Genomic DNA, 13,490 nt, shown 5'->3' with positions numbered 1-13,490 from the left:
CAGTAAATAATCATAAGTTTAACTTAGTTATATTTCTGTAAATAAACTGCTTTACTTGAATTGAACAAATATGAAGTTTTAATTTTACTTGTCGCTGGTAAACCCAGGGGAATCAGCTTATATTGTCATAAGAACCATGCGTTATGGCATAACAGAAAAATACCAAGACATATTGTTACAACCTGCTACCAACATACAAAGGTTTAATATTACAAAATTGTCGTTTGATAAACCATAGGTAATAAAATGACTAGCGGAGGTGCCATAACGGAAAATCTCCTAAGAAAGTGGCGCGCCAAAATGCGGGTGTTCGGAGGACGAGAAACGTTACTTGACCTCTCACGCCTTCTTTGGAACCCGCCCATTTTTTATAATCAAAAAACCTTCGGCAGATGTACCAAGGAACCCGAACTCTTCGTTAGTGCACTTGTAACTGAGCATTTTGGTACCGTACCTACGTATTTGACCTAGAAGAAGGCGCCTGACCTACCTGCATAATGGCATCTCGGTACATGTTTCCTTCCTCCGTGGCATTCATTTAAAACTACTTGGTATAAGATTTCGATGGCATAGCATAATCATAAACAATTCAAGAACTAACCTATAAGTATATCTTCACGATTGAAAATGGTACTTAACCCAATACAATAAAGTCTATATTCGTATACATGTTGTTTGAGACTTAAATCGTTTTAGAACAGACAACTTGGCTTTATAAGGTCTAACTCAAGATTTTTAAACTCATTTATTTTTAGTAACGTTTGTATTATGTCATTAATACGTGTTATTAGTTATTATTTTAAATAATGAAATAAGTATTAAAATCAAGAAAATCTACTCGGAGGTTTCAACATGAAGTGAAGGTTAGTATTCTTTATTTTACTTGAAAATTCAAACATTGTATTTGTCTACAAGGTCTATAAACGTATAGATCTAAAAACGTTAAACTTTGATATTGATGTCGGTTAAAACATTGTCAGTAGTTACTTCGTTTTGTGAAATGTGCCACTGTCTAGTAAATAACATTATGAAATCAAAAGGCAATCTTGCCTACCTAAATATTCTTGAAAACGGTTGACTACGTTATATTTTTTATTACTTAAGTAAATATTCAGAATAGGCTAAATATAGCTCCAAAAATATTAATTTCAATTTAGGTACCTATTTAAATAATAAATCATTGAAAACAATGATTACGAAGAAGAACTAAACATCAGAGCTACTCTGATTCTCGCAAAATAAAAAAAAACACGAAGTTTTGAATTTGGAACGCTGAGGATTCAAATTCGAAGTGTATCATTTTTAAGTAACCATAAAGGTTTTATACGGCAGTGCAATCTTAGTCTATGGTACATGGTACGCAGTTTGACAGTAACATAAAAAAAGTTTCATTACATAAAAGGTCTATAATTTACATTGGGTATACAAATACATAGGTCACTGTTCGGTATTTTATTCCGAATTAATAAAGCTATTACAATTCCGTCCGTTGCATTAAAAAATAAGGCTGCTTAGTCATTCCCTCGTCATCCCTAAAGGAGGACACAGACGCTGGAAAACAAAAACGGAGGAGGTTTTTTATAGTGTAGGTTCTTTGAATGGGCCCTTTCACGTCACTTGCCGTACATTTCCTATCGTAATTGAGATCTGACACCGTGAATGGCGCGTGGACAGATAAAAAACCCTGTGTTTCGCTAGCTCATGTTTTTAGACACAATATGGAGGATTATCCTACATATTATGACTGTATGAATAGGTGATCATTTTTTAGGTTGATTACTAAAAGATACATACAATTTTTGTTGAAAAAAAGATATTCGCATCTGCTGGTATAATCATATTCTATTACAATAGCCTTACACCTTGTTTATTTAATAATATGTACCTATTGACATATTTTTATCAACTAAAAGAGGGCTGTTATATAATATAACATTCCTTCCTATGTGCTTATTTACCTTTTCTTCTCATATACCTACTTGTACTTTATTTTTTCATTTTCAACATTGTTTACTTCATTTATCTTTCAATCTTTGATCTCTATTTCACTAACGATTTGTATAATGTGTTATTAATATCTAATGTACCTCATTAACGTTACAACTATTTACTGTTCTCAAAGGATGTTATTAAGTAATTAGCCAATAGGGATTATTTAATTAAGTTGTTATTTACTTTTCCATTCATTTCTTCATATAAATACGTGCCCTTAAGTTAAAGTAAGTTAGTTCTATTCCTACATTCTATTGTTAAACTTGTAATCAAATCTTAAATAAAATAATATTTTATTTTTAAAGTCGTTTTTGCCACTATCACATAAAAAAAATTGGCGCAGTCGGTAGGATCGCGTGTGCATGAAGACGAAGTTAAACGTGTAGACTCCAAACGGTCAAAATCGCCCAGTGACGAAGCACGGTAGCTGAAGGCTTTTAAACAACTTCGCCGGACCTTCGAGTAATGAAGCTCAGCATCCACTGTTATGGTAAGTGGCCTAAAACGCACATTGCTCTGCTACCTCTCTATTTCCCATTGATCATTCAATCCTAATTACTTAAATCTTATATTTTACACTTAAAACCTCAGACACTAAAGTCTCCCCCAACTCAGAGATGGACCTAGGGACTCTCTTAAAACTAATTCCTGACTTTGACACCTCGCAAAATTCTTAAGTATATAGATTCATTCGGTCGTGTGACTCCGCGTTTAAGCTTGCTTCAGTACATCAACAGACAGTTCTCTTAACGTACGCGTTAAATAAGCTCAGTCCTAAGTCCATTCCAAAAAAAATTTAAATGGTGCGACCTCAAACAGTTTCTTATCCAGAAATTCTCCCAAACAAAAACGACTTTAAAAATAAAATATTATTTTATTTAAGATTTGATTACAAGTTTAACAATATAATGTAGGAATAGAACTAACTTACTTTAACTTAAGGGCACGTATTTATACGAAGAAATGAATGGAAAAGTAAATAACAACTTAAATAATCAATATTGGCTAATTACTTAATAACATCCTTTGAGAACAGTAAATAGTTGTAACCTAAATGAGGTACATTAGATATTAATAACACATTATACAAATCGTTAGTGAAATAGAGTTCTAAGATTGAAAGATAAATGAAGTAAACAATATTGACAATGTAAAAATAAAGTAGGTACAAGTAGATATATGAGAAGAAAAGGTAAATAAGCACATAGGAAGGACTGTTATATTATATAACACCTTGCAATTTCCACCTATAGATATAAACCACGTTCAAAGTTATAATTTATGCTAACGAAATAAAAGACAGTTCTGCTAAAAGAGGGTGAAAAACTTACCAAATGTATGGAGGCAGCGTCATAATAATATGTACCTATTGACATATTTTTACCAACTAAAAGAGGGTGACTAGGTATTAAAAACATGCCTTTTTTATCGACGTCAAAAATTATCAAATGAACCCCCTCCCGCTGTTGGTTAGCAGCGGTGAGGGAGTGTCAGACTCTCACTGACTAAAAACCGTCGTGTTCCGTCGCAGGCCTTTTATGTGCCAGGGCCGCGGTAACCCTGCTGAAAACAGACATTTTAATACAAATATGTACATTATAATTATTAAACTATTCTAGTAAATTACCTAAAACTAAAAAGCATTAAAGCTCTGTAGAAATTTAAAAAAAATGCCTGTTTAAACAAATTGTGTACACCGAGACCGACATTTACTTGCCTATCACCATGGAGGCCCAATATCGAAAATTTACTAGTTCATTCTTTTAAAAAAATGTTTCATTTTAGAAAAAGATACTGGCATATAATAATAAACTTTATTATATTTATGGTCGCATGCTTGAAGACGCGTACAATTCAAAATAGGTTCTATTTATAGGGTATAAAGAATTATTTTTAACAACAACACAAAAGAAAATCATTGTAAATAGTCCACCTTTTTGAGCGCAGAATTTGTTTTGAAAGTGGAACACTCGATGAATGAATTCGAATTCAAATCGAAGCATTTTCTCGTTTTGCAGTTTTGCTGTCAATGTGTTATTGCGAAAATTATTATTTTACGTTCTAAAATATTCTGTGAACGCGGGAATTATAACACATATATTTCACATTTCAAATGTTTATACAGCTAATATTTCTAGAGGATTGGGAAGTTTTATGGTAAGCAAGATTTATTTGGTTTTTATTTAATGTACAAAAATGGTTCTGCGGTATAATGTTTTTGCTCAAGAGAAGTCGGTCGCCATGTTTTTACTTAAATTATTGCGCAATCATTTTTGAAGGACTTGCTGACTTTTCTTCAATGGGTTGATGATTTACCTACATGTAAAAAAGTATTTCTGTAATTTTGATATTCAAATAGTGCTAGAGATTGAGGCATATTTAAAAACATCTTGTTAATTTTTGTTGAACATTGCGCGCGACGCTGCGCAGAAACGATTTTTAGGCATCAGCGGGTGACAGCGGGAGGGGAGGGGTGTGGGCCGCAATTTGTGTTCAAATTTTAATTTAATTTTTATTTTAGGTATTGTTTAGTAAGGGCATTCTAACGATAGACAAGAACATCCATACAAATAAGTTGTCCGCTTATGTTAGTTGTTGATGACGTATTGTGACAGGTAGCCATTCTCATTTATGTTAATCGTAGAAGTGACACAACGTTTTTGCTCATATTTTACCTACATGGTTTAATAAATGAAAACTAGTCCAAAATACATTACAGAGTACATTTTCATTTTTAGGGTTCCGTACCCAAAGGGTAAAGCATTGTTTCCTCTGTCCGTCCGTCCGTCTGTCACCAAGCTGTATTTCATGAACCGTGATAGTTAGAGCTGAAATTTTCACAGATGATGTATTTTTGTTGCCGCTATAACTACAAATACTGAAAACTAGAATTAAATAAATAAATATTTTGGCGGACAAAAAAATCACGTGTGTTGTATGGGAATACAACACACGTGATTTTTTTGTCCGTTTTATAAATAATGGCACGGAACCCTTCCTCGCACTTGGCCGGTTTTTATACATATTATTTATGGTTTATATAGAAATATGAAAACGTAAAATATGCGATCTTTTTTTATTCTTTGGATAACTATCTTGTAGTTTTGACGACAATATTTATGTTCAACTCTGTTCAACAGTACCCTGGTTCAGTAACATTTTACCTATTGGCACATCTGCACTGCATGGTTCTTTTGGGTCTATGATTTTAAGCTGGCGAGTCGAACAAATGAATTATTATTCTTAATATTTAATTATAATGAAATTACTTGCTATTCAATCGCTTGAACTGCATTTAATATTTTATAAACAAATTATAATAGGTTACTACTGAATTGTTATTTAGATCCATATTTACATTGTGATTCGAGCTGTCAAATTAATTAGGTATGTCCTGCTTTGTCAAATCGCACTAATGACAGTTGGTAGGTGCCTAAAGTTTTCATAAAAAAATGCGTTCATGCGTTCCGAAATTAGGTAGATATCGTCAAAATCGGCAAAAAGAAAAAAAACAGAGATAAGACAATTTTAATGAAATATCAAAATGTATGCTACTTTTTAGGGTTCCGTACCCAAAGGGTAAAACGGGACCCTATTGTTTTCGCTCCTCTGTCCGTCCGTCCGTCCGTCCGTCCGTCCGTCTGTCACCAGGCTGTATCTCATGAACCGTGATGGTTAGAATGTTGAAATTTTCACAGATGATGTATTTCTGTTGCCGCTATAATAACAAATAAATACTGAAAACTAGAATAAAATAATTTTTTTGGGTTGCTCCCATACAACAATCGTGATCATATTTTGGGGGGCTCCCATACAACAAACGTATTTTTTTTGCTCATTTTCAAAATAATGGTACGGAATACTTCGTGCGCGATTCCGACTCTTACTTGGCCGGTTTTTCAGTAGAACTCCTAGTATATAGGTATAAAGGGCTAGTTAAAATACTGACATGATGACCTAGTTCGTCCCCTTATCAATGCCCGTCGCCGTGATCTGATACGCTCCGTTTGAGACCCCTAGCCCGCACCATGCATATCATGAGATACCATCTCCCGACTACATACATAGGGGAGGGTGGTACTAATTTAGAGAATACTAGGTAGTATAATACTAAACTAGATTGCCCCCCGTGGCTTCGCCCGCGTCGATTTCGGTTACATCGCGTTTGTAAAGAGAACTCTTCAAAAGTCCTAGATATATCTATGACTACTACCCTATGTTCTTTCTCAAAGTCAACTCTATCTCTGTACCAAATGTGCCAAATTTTATTAAAATCAGTTCAGTGGTTTAGACGTGAAAGTGTAACAGACAGAGAGACTTTCGCATTTACAATATTAGGGTAGTTCGCGTTAATCTCAGGAACTACTGGTCCGTTTTGAACTATTCTTTTAGTGTTATATAGCGTATTTACCAAAGAAGACTACAGGCTACTTTTTATAAGGATGCGCAAAATAGTTCTAACGGGAGGCGACTGAAACTATTGGCAGAACTTCCGAAATACCTATTACTGCATAAGATTATTATAAAATTCCCTATACAATAAACTAATTACATACGTGCATAAATAACAATACCATTATTCTGTTTAATAAAACAAAAGATTAGTAATTTAGTCTGTCTTAGTTAGAAATAGGCTAGTTTCCTAAAAAATAATAATTAGTCCGTCTTGTAGATTGTCCAAAATTAAGCGACACGTATTTTTTCTTTTTTAAATTGGATCAGAACTTGTTAAGATATAGCGTGTTAAAGTTGAGTGTGACGTCACAAGTTGCTACAATTTTCAGGACACTGTGACGTAAAAGGCCCCCACTCCTAATTTTTGAAGTGTATTATCTTTGTCATTTTATGCTTAATTAAAAAAAGAAAAAATACGTATCCAATATTTTTTGATTAACTAAAAAGCGGACTAAATATTATTTCATTATTTCGACCCTGGACACTACCCTATTCTTTGAAAATAAAAAACCGGCCAAGTGCGAGTCGCACTCGCGGACGAAGGGTTCCGTATCATTATTTAAAATGAGCAAAAATACATCATCTGTGAAAATTTCAGCTCTCTAACTATCACGGTTCATGAGATACAGCCTGGTGACAGACGGGCGGACGGATAGAGGAGCAAAAACCATAGGGTCCCGTTTTACCCTTTGGGTACGGAACTCCAAAAAAGGGCGATAACCGATGTATTTAATTATTTATTTTAATTTCTCTTCAGATAGAGACACAATGAAGACTGAGTTGTTCGGCGAAGTAGAGACTGATGAAGAATATGATGACCCCATCAGACTGTTCGACACTGATGTGAATGCGGTCCTCTTCGGTAGTCAGCCTACAGTCGTCAGACAAGGTATTTATGCTATCCAAACTAATATAATCAAGTAATTTTTAGTCCCAAAGAAACAGGTACACAGCTACACATCATGCTGTACAAAAAACAGTTTGTTTTGGGCTCCTTTTCTATGATCTTAACAAATTGTGAACGGTAGGCTTATACTAGTTTTTTTATAGCTGTAGATACACAAATGTACTTTCTATTACTTGGACACCAATGGCTGATAAAAAGCACCAACCCGCATTGAGCAAGCGTGGTGATTAACGCTCAATCCTTCTCCATGTGAGAGGAGGCCTGGGCCCAGCAGTGGGACGATAAAAAAAAGGCTGTAACAGTAACAGACACACAAAACGAATTTCATTTGTGGTACGTGTGGCCGACATCTGAACATGTTCCAAGAACAGTTTCGGCCAAAGAGGTGTCGTTTTCCGTCGATTCCGCGGGAGGCTACACGATACCACGCAGTGCAACACGACACTGCCTATTCGTGTCAACAAATACACTTGATGACTTAGATTATTTTATGTATTAGTTTATAGTTATTTTTTATTTTGATTATTTGTGTATTGTAGTTTTATGGAATTGCTTTTATTTTTATACTAGCTTTCGCCCGCGGTTTCACCCGCGTCCCGTAAGATTACTCCCTTAAAATTTTTGGCTACTCACACCTACTCACCCAGAATGTAATTCGTAATGTAATTTTATCTAATTTAGTAATTCTTTTTTTTTCAGATAACAACAAACCTGGTTATCATTGGCAGTTTCAGAAAATTGATGATGGCGATTCGTGTCAATCTAGGGAGTTACCTACTCAGAGGTCAGATAATTCTCAATTGAATGTCAAATTAGTGGATTGCGGCAAGTTTCCATGGTACTTTAGAAAATATACTCAACAAATACTCCAGAAATTGAATCCTGATGTATCGAGCGACAGTGATACCGAAGTAGATGTACTGCAGGTAGACGATTGTGAGTCCAGTGATTGTTATATTGTAGTAGATATACACGATAATAATAATACAAATAAGGTAAATAACGAGGTTAAGGACAATATGGCCAATGTTACTCAAGACAAACAAGACGAGAATAAAATAATAAACAAAGTTAATCAAGAAAGAATTAATACTTGGAGAAACAATATCGAATTACAAAAAGCTTTGAGTTTAAAAAACGTGGACAAAGTAGACTTCAGGCGTAACACAGGATTAGTGGGCATGAAAATAATGCCGAAAGTCATTAAAAATGGAGGGGTGGATGCTGCTTCTAAAATAATAAAAAATAGAAAACGAGCTAAAACAAATACAAAAGATAAAGTGAATGCTGAAAAAGGTTTAAGTTTCGTACATAAAGATTTGCAGGAAATACCTAGTCTAAAAGGAAATAGTTTTATTTGCCAGCCTCAAATTAGTAACAGTAAACAAGATACAGTAGTAGAAAAACATAACTCTAGTCATATTACTATTTCTAAAAATGTGCCACAACATATTAGCAAACCACCAGAAAACCTTGTGCCGCCAACCTTTCCAAAATCGAATGAAATCATTGATTTGTCTTCTGAAAGTAAGCACACTAAAAGTTTATCTATTTCTGATAACAAAATTAATGTATTGAACGAAAAAGATCGTAATTTAGGAACAGTTGAGCAGATAAAACGGGTAATATCGTCTAAGCCTACCGATAAAGTCCTTACGTCAAACGTTAGAGATATCAAAAAGACAAATAAATATAAATTTGAACAAATGAAAAACCTGAATAAGGCAGTTGTTAGCGCCCCAACATTAAATAACGACCTGGTACCAAAACTAGGACAGGATGATAAAGAAATGAAGCACACCAAACAAAAAAGAAACAAGAATGATAATACGCAAAGTAAAATTATTAAATCTGATAAGAAACCTAACAAAAAAGTCGAAAAACAGAAAAGTGAACCAAAATCTCCTATTTTACCGTGTAGTACTTTACCAAAGAAACCTAAACCTAAGTGCCTAGAAGAAGTTCCTAATAAATCCAGCAAGTCTGACGCTAGTACAAAAAAATTGAATGCAATTATTGGAAAACTTACAAGCTTAAAATATTCAAGTGAACAGAATTTGTTTCCGCCAAAACCACCACCCGCAGTTTTACACAATTCTGATAATTCTATTAAACAGGCTTTACAATTTCAGTGTACTTTAACAAAACCTAGTCAAGAACGTGAAACTGATAAGACTTTAAAACCTTCAGAGAAAAATTGTACTGATGTTCATAAAATTAATAGCAAAACTTCCAGTCTTCAAAATACTCAGGCCATACCTTCTATCATTACTACAAATAAAAGTTCAGTTGAACAAAAGAAATTGTCTGATAAGGTGATTCATAATGTTAGTATAAAACCTTCTATAAACAATGCCCCGGTAATGAATCCTGCGACAATCCATAAAAGCAAGCCTATTCCTGTGGTTACACCAACAAATGCTCCCAAACCAAAAAGCATTTCTGAAAAATATAAAAATTTTCTTAAATCTCTTGATCCTGAATTTGTAGATAAAAATAAAGTTGACAATTCAGTCAGTAAAGGTAAAATTAACTTTTTCTCTGTGCAAAATAGATATGCATCTGCTATAATTTTAAAGCCTAATCAACAAACAAACCGTCCAGTTGGAAACCCAGCGGAACGTTCTATGCAAGCCGTACCAAATAGCCATACACAACGACCCAACGCGATGTCTATCCCTGTCCATACACAACAACGCTATCAAGATCTTCATCATATCTATCCTCAATATTACCAATCTTCTCCTACGGGAAGATATCAAAATAATTATCCAGGTTCCAGTGTAAACCCTGTACCACATCAGTTTTTACCACCACATGATAATTTACAACAGAATAATCCACCACAAACCTTTTACCAGGGTCGTTGGTTGCCACCACCTCCTCCTCCCCCCCCTCCACCACCGCCACTCCCAGCTCCTCCATCAGGCTCTATTATGCCAAGCGGTAATACCGGTGATCCAATTCAATATGATCCTTATTTAAAACAATCCCCATGTCCACCGATATCAAACTTAAGACAGATGCCAAATACTTTAGCTCAAAAATCAGTTAATAACCTGCTGACTAAGAATAGTAGTATAATAGGCGTAAATAACGCAGGATTGGTAAAAAAGATTAACATTGTTGCTGTACCTGCTGCAAAACATATTAAAAACAGAAAAGAAACCGCAGAAGAAGTTAAAACTTTCCAAGTTTTGACTCCTCCTAACGAACCAGAAGTAGTTGCAACAAAGACAGAAATGTTGGAAGAATTAGATAAAGTAACGTTTGTAGACGATTTGAGTTGTGACGGTTACAAAGAAAATAGTTTAGACGTATCAATAATGTCGAGCAAATCTGGCAGGTTTGAGTCCTTAAAGTTGTCAGTGAACAAAAACGAACAAGACCTAAAACGACAAAGAAAAGGATATTCACCTCCAATTTTACCCATTCCAACGTATAAAAAGGTTTTGGACGACGTAGCTTCAAAGTCACAATCATGTATCAAAGTGCCACCATTAACTGCCGTAGGAGATCCGAGACTGTATCTACAAAATGAAAGCAAACCTTTGCGTGCAGAAGTTAAAAAGACTAACAAAAGGAAACTAAACAATGCATTTAATAAACCTAATGACGCTAAACGAAAAGATGATGCCAAAAAGATTTCTTTAGAAGAATATAAAAAAAGGATATGTAAGACTGATAAAAAACCTGCACAAATTAATAAAAAAGTGTGTAAAGAAAACTTTAGACATAAGTCAAAACATAATCATAGAGAAAACAGTACAGACACTGATCTCGGTTATGATTCGGATACTACAGTCGTATTGTGATCACTAAATACACTCTATTGAAAAAAAGCGGGCACCCATGCGAAATCTTGGTTTTAAGGACTTTATATGCGTTCCAAAAGATTTTAATGACTGGAACTGGACTGGACTTAGTCCAGGACACCACCACTAGTTTCACTACTTTCTTATGATTCTCCAAAATTCTAATTTAGAATAGACTTTTACGCATACCGGACTAACCCTTTTGATGCTAGTCATATATTCCAGCCATTAAAATCTTTTGAAGCATACATAAAGTCCTTAAAAACCAAGATTTCGAATAGGTGCACGTTTTTTTGCAAAAGTGTTTATTATAATTATTATAGTATTGTCTTGGAATATTTTGATTCTCGACAAAGTTACTGGCGTTCGGTAAAAGTAACATTAAAACAAACAAATAACATTTTGGTTATTTTTTAGTTCAGTGAGATATAGTTCTTTATAAAAGGTACAACCCATTGGTATAAGACTTATACCATAAGGATCGATTAAACCCACCATTGTATTTTTATGTTGTTAGAATAGGTACCTAATTGTTTTCTAGTATATAATGTAAACTGTTTTGTCTAGCCTTTTTTGGTTCAGTTGACAGTTGCTGTCAGTCTGCATGAACAACAGTATTATTCCTTCAAAAATTTACAGCTGTCAGTTGTACATAAACGCGGTAGCACAAGAGTCGAAGTTTCACATTTTATTTTTTGATGTTTCATCTTCTGGCAAATAATAAAAATTGTATGATTTAAAATCATTGTGATATGATCTTCCCACAGACTGTATTTAATTACCTTGACTGTATTTATTACGTAGAGATAGTTGTTGTCACTATCTGTATACGTAAGGAAAAGGCCTTAAAGTTTACTTTTATGGGTAATTGCTACCCCTGTAGGTGTCAAAAATAATTTTGGATCCAAAAATTGACAAGCATGAAATGAAAAAACCTTTTTTTACAATAAAACGGTCTTCACAAAACATTGAAAGGGAAATAAAACTTTTGACATGGCTCTAGAAGTCGGTGGCAAAATAAACAGCCAACAGACTTGCAGACAGCGACTTCTAGAGCCATGTCAAAAGTTTATTTTTTTCCCCTTTCAGTGTTTTATGAAGTCAGTTTTTTTTGTAAGTTTTTTTCTCTATTTACTCTTTTTTTGTTATAGTCCTTAATGACCTGCATTTATTTTTGTATTCTTAAAGGTGTAAGAATGGCAAATTATAGTGCATGTTTGTTGGAATTTAAATTGAGTATTGCTAGAAGCATGTGGCACAGTTGTATAGTTTAAGTTTTTTTTATACATTTGTAAGATAAAAAGGTAGATTGTTCCTTATAATACATAAGTATTATGTATACATTGTTTTCACTTGTTATATTTCTAAGTCTTAATATAGTTTGTTTAAATATAAATGCATTGTTTTATTTTCTGGCCATTTCACTATATGAAAATTACCATGTTTCACGTTAGTTTCATTTATTTTGCTCATTATTTTTCTTCTTGTTTTATTCAATTTTATTTTTTAAATTATTGATGACATATACTTTCCGTTCTTCAAAATTATATGACGGTGATGACATTTATGATGACGACGCTCCGTTCCTTTCAGTTACATACCAAGATCAGCGCCATCTAGCCAGCATCTAGGAAAACACTTAAAACGTATTTCTACTAAAATCTTCAAGGTCATGGTAAAATGCGCAGCCTCATTTAACAAAACATCTGCATTGCTGGGGTGACAATTAATCTATCCAGCTCACGGCTTGCTATAATAAATCTCCGGATTACAGCCTCTTTCGGCATAAGGACCTCAAGACTCCCTTGAATTATGGGAGTTCTGCCTTTTCGCACGATATCTCACTAATTAGCATCGGTAAGTGTTGTAGCATTGACACTCGTAGTCTTAGGGGATTACCATTTTGAACTGTGTCAGGAAATTCTACTTCCTCATTTTAATTGCAAGTTTTTTTTTGTTGAGAATTTTAGCTTACTTCGTCAGTTAAGTTTTTATTGGTTTGCAAGTACCTACTTGATTATATTATGCTAAGTGCAATTTTGCACCGCGGTAATCTCAAGAACGGTGGAACCGTTTTGAAAAATCTTTCCATGGTACGCGAACTGATAATTTTTATAAAAGGACTAGCTTTCCGCCCTTGGTTTCACCCGCGGGAACCGCTGTTCTTATCGGGATGAATAGAATAGAATAGAAGTTTAGGTAGGGATAAGATATAGCCAGTGTAACTTGGGTGTGTAGAGTAGCTTTCCAACAGTGATTTTTCATATCGGCTCAGTTGTTTTGGGGGCTTAATTGTACAAATAGACAAATGTTTGTGTATA

At 34.2% G+C, this 13,490-nt stretch overlaps 1 protein-coding gene and 1 long non-coding RNA gene across 2 annotated transcripts in view; both read left to right on the top strand.

The window, feature by feature from the left end:
- Positions 1-13,490, top strand: part of LOC135118022 (uncharacterized) — an 88,522-nt gene that overhangs the window by 56,318 nt on the left and 18,714 nt on the right. The gene's annotated exons all lie outside the window — the stretch shown is intronic.
- LOC110383080 (uncharacterized) lies at positions 3,942-12,079 on the top strand. The gene is made up of 3 exons (XM_049846236.2): positions 3,942-4,149; positions 7,205-7,336; positions 8,054-12,079. The coding sequence occupies exons 2-3, from the start codon at positions 7,216-7,218 to the stop codon at positions 11,167-11,169; spliced, it is 3,237 nt and encodes a 1,078-aa protein (XP_049702193.2). The 5' UTR covers positions 3,942-4,149; positions 7,205-7,215; the 3' UTR covers positions 11,170-12,079.

The sequence above is a fragment of the Helicoverpa armigera genome, chromosome 17, assembly GCF_030705265.1.
Source record: "Helicoverpa armigera isolate CAAS_96S chromosome 17, ASM3070526v1, whole genome shotgun sequence".
NCBI lineage: Eukaryota > Metazoa > Arthropoda > Insecta > Lepidoptera > Noctuidae > Helicoverpa > Helicoverpa armigera.
Note: the sequence above shows the minus strand (reverse complement) of the source record. Positions and strands in the feature narration are given on the sequence as shown.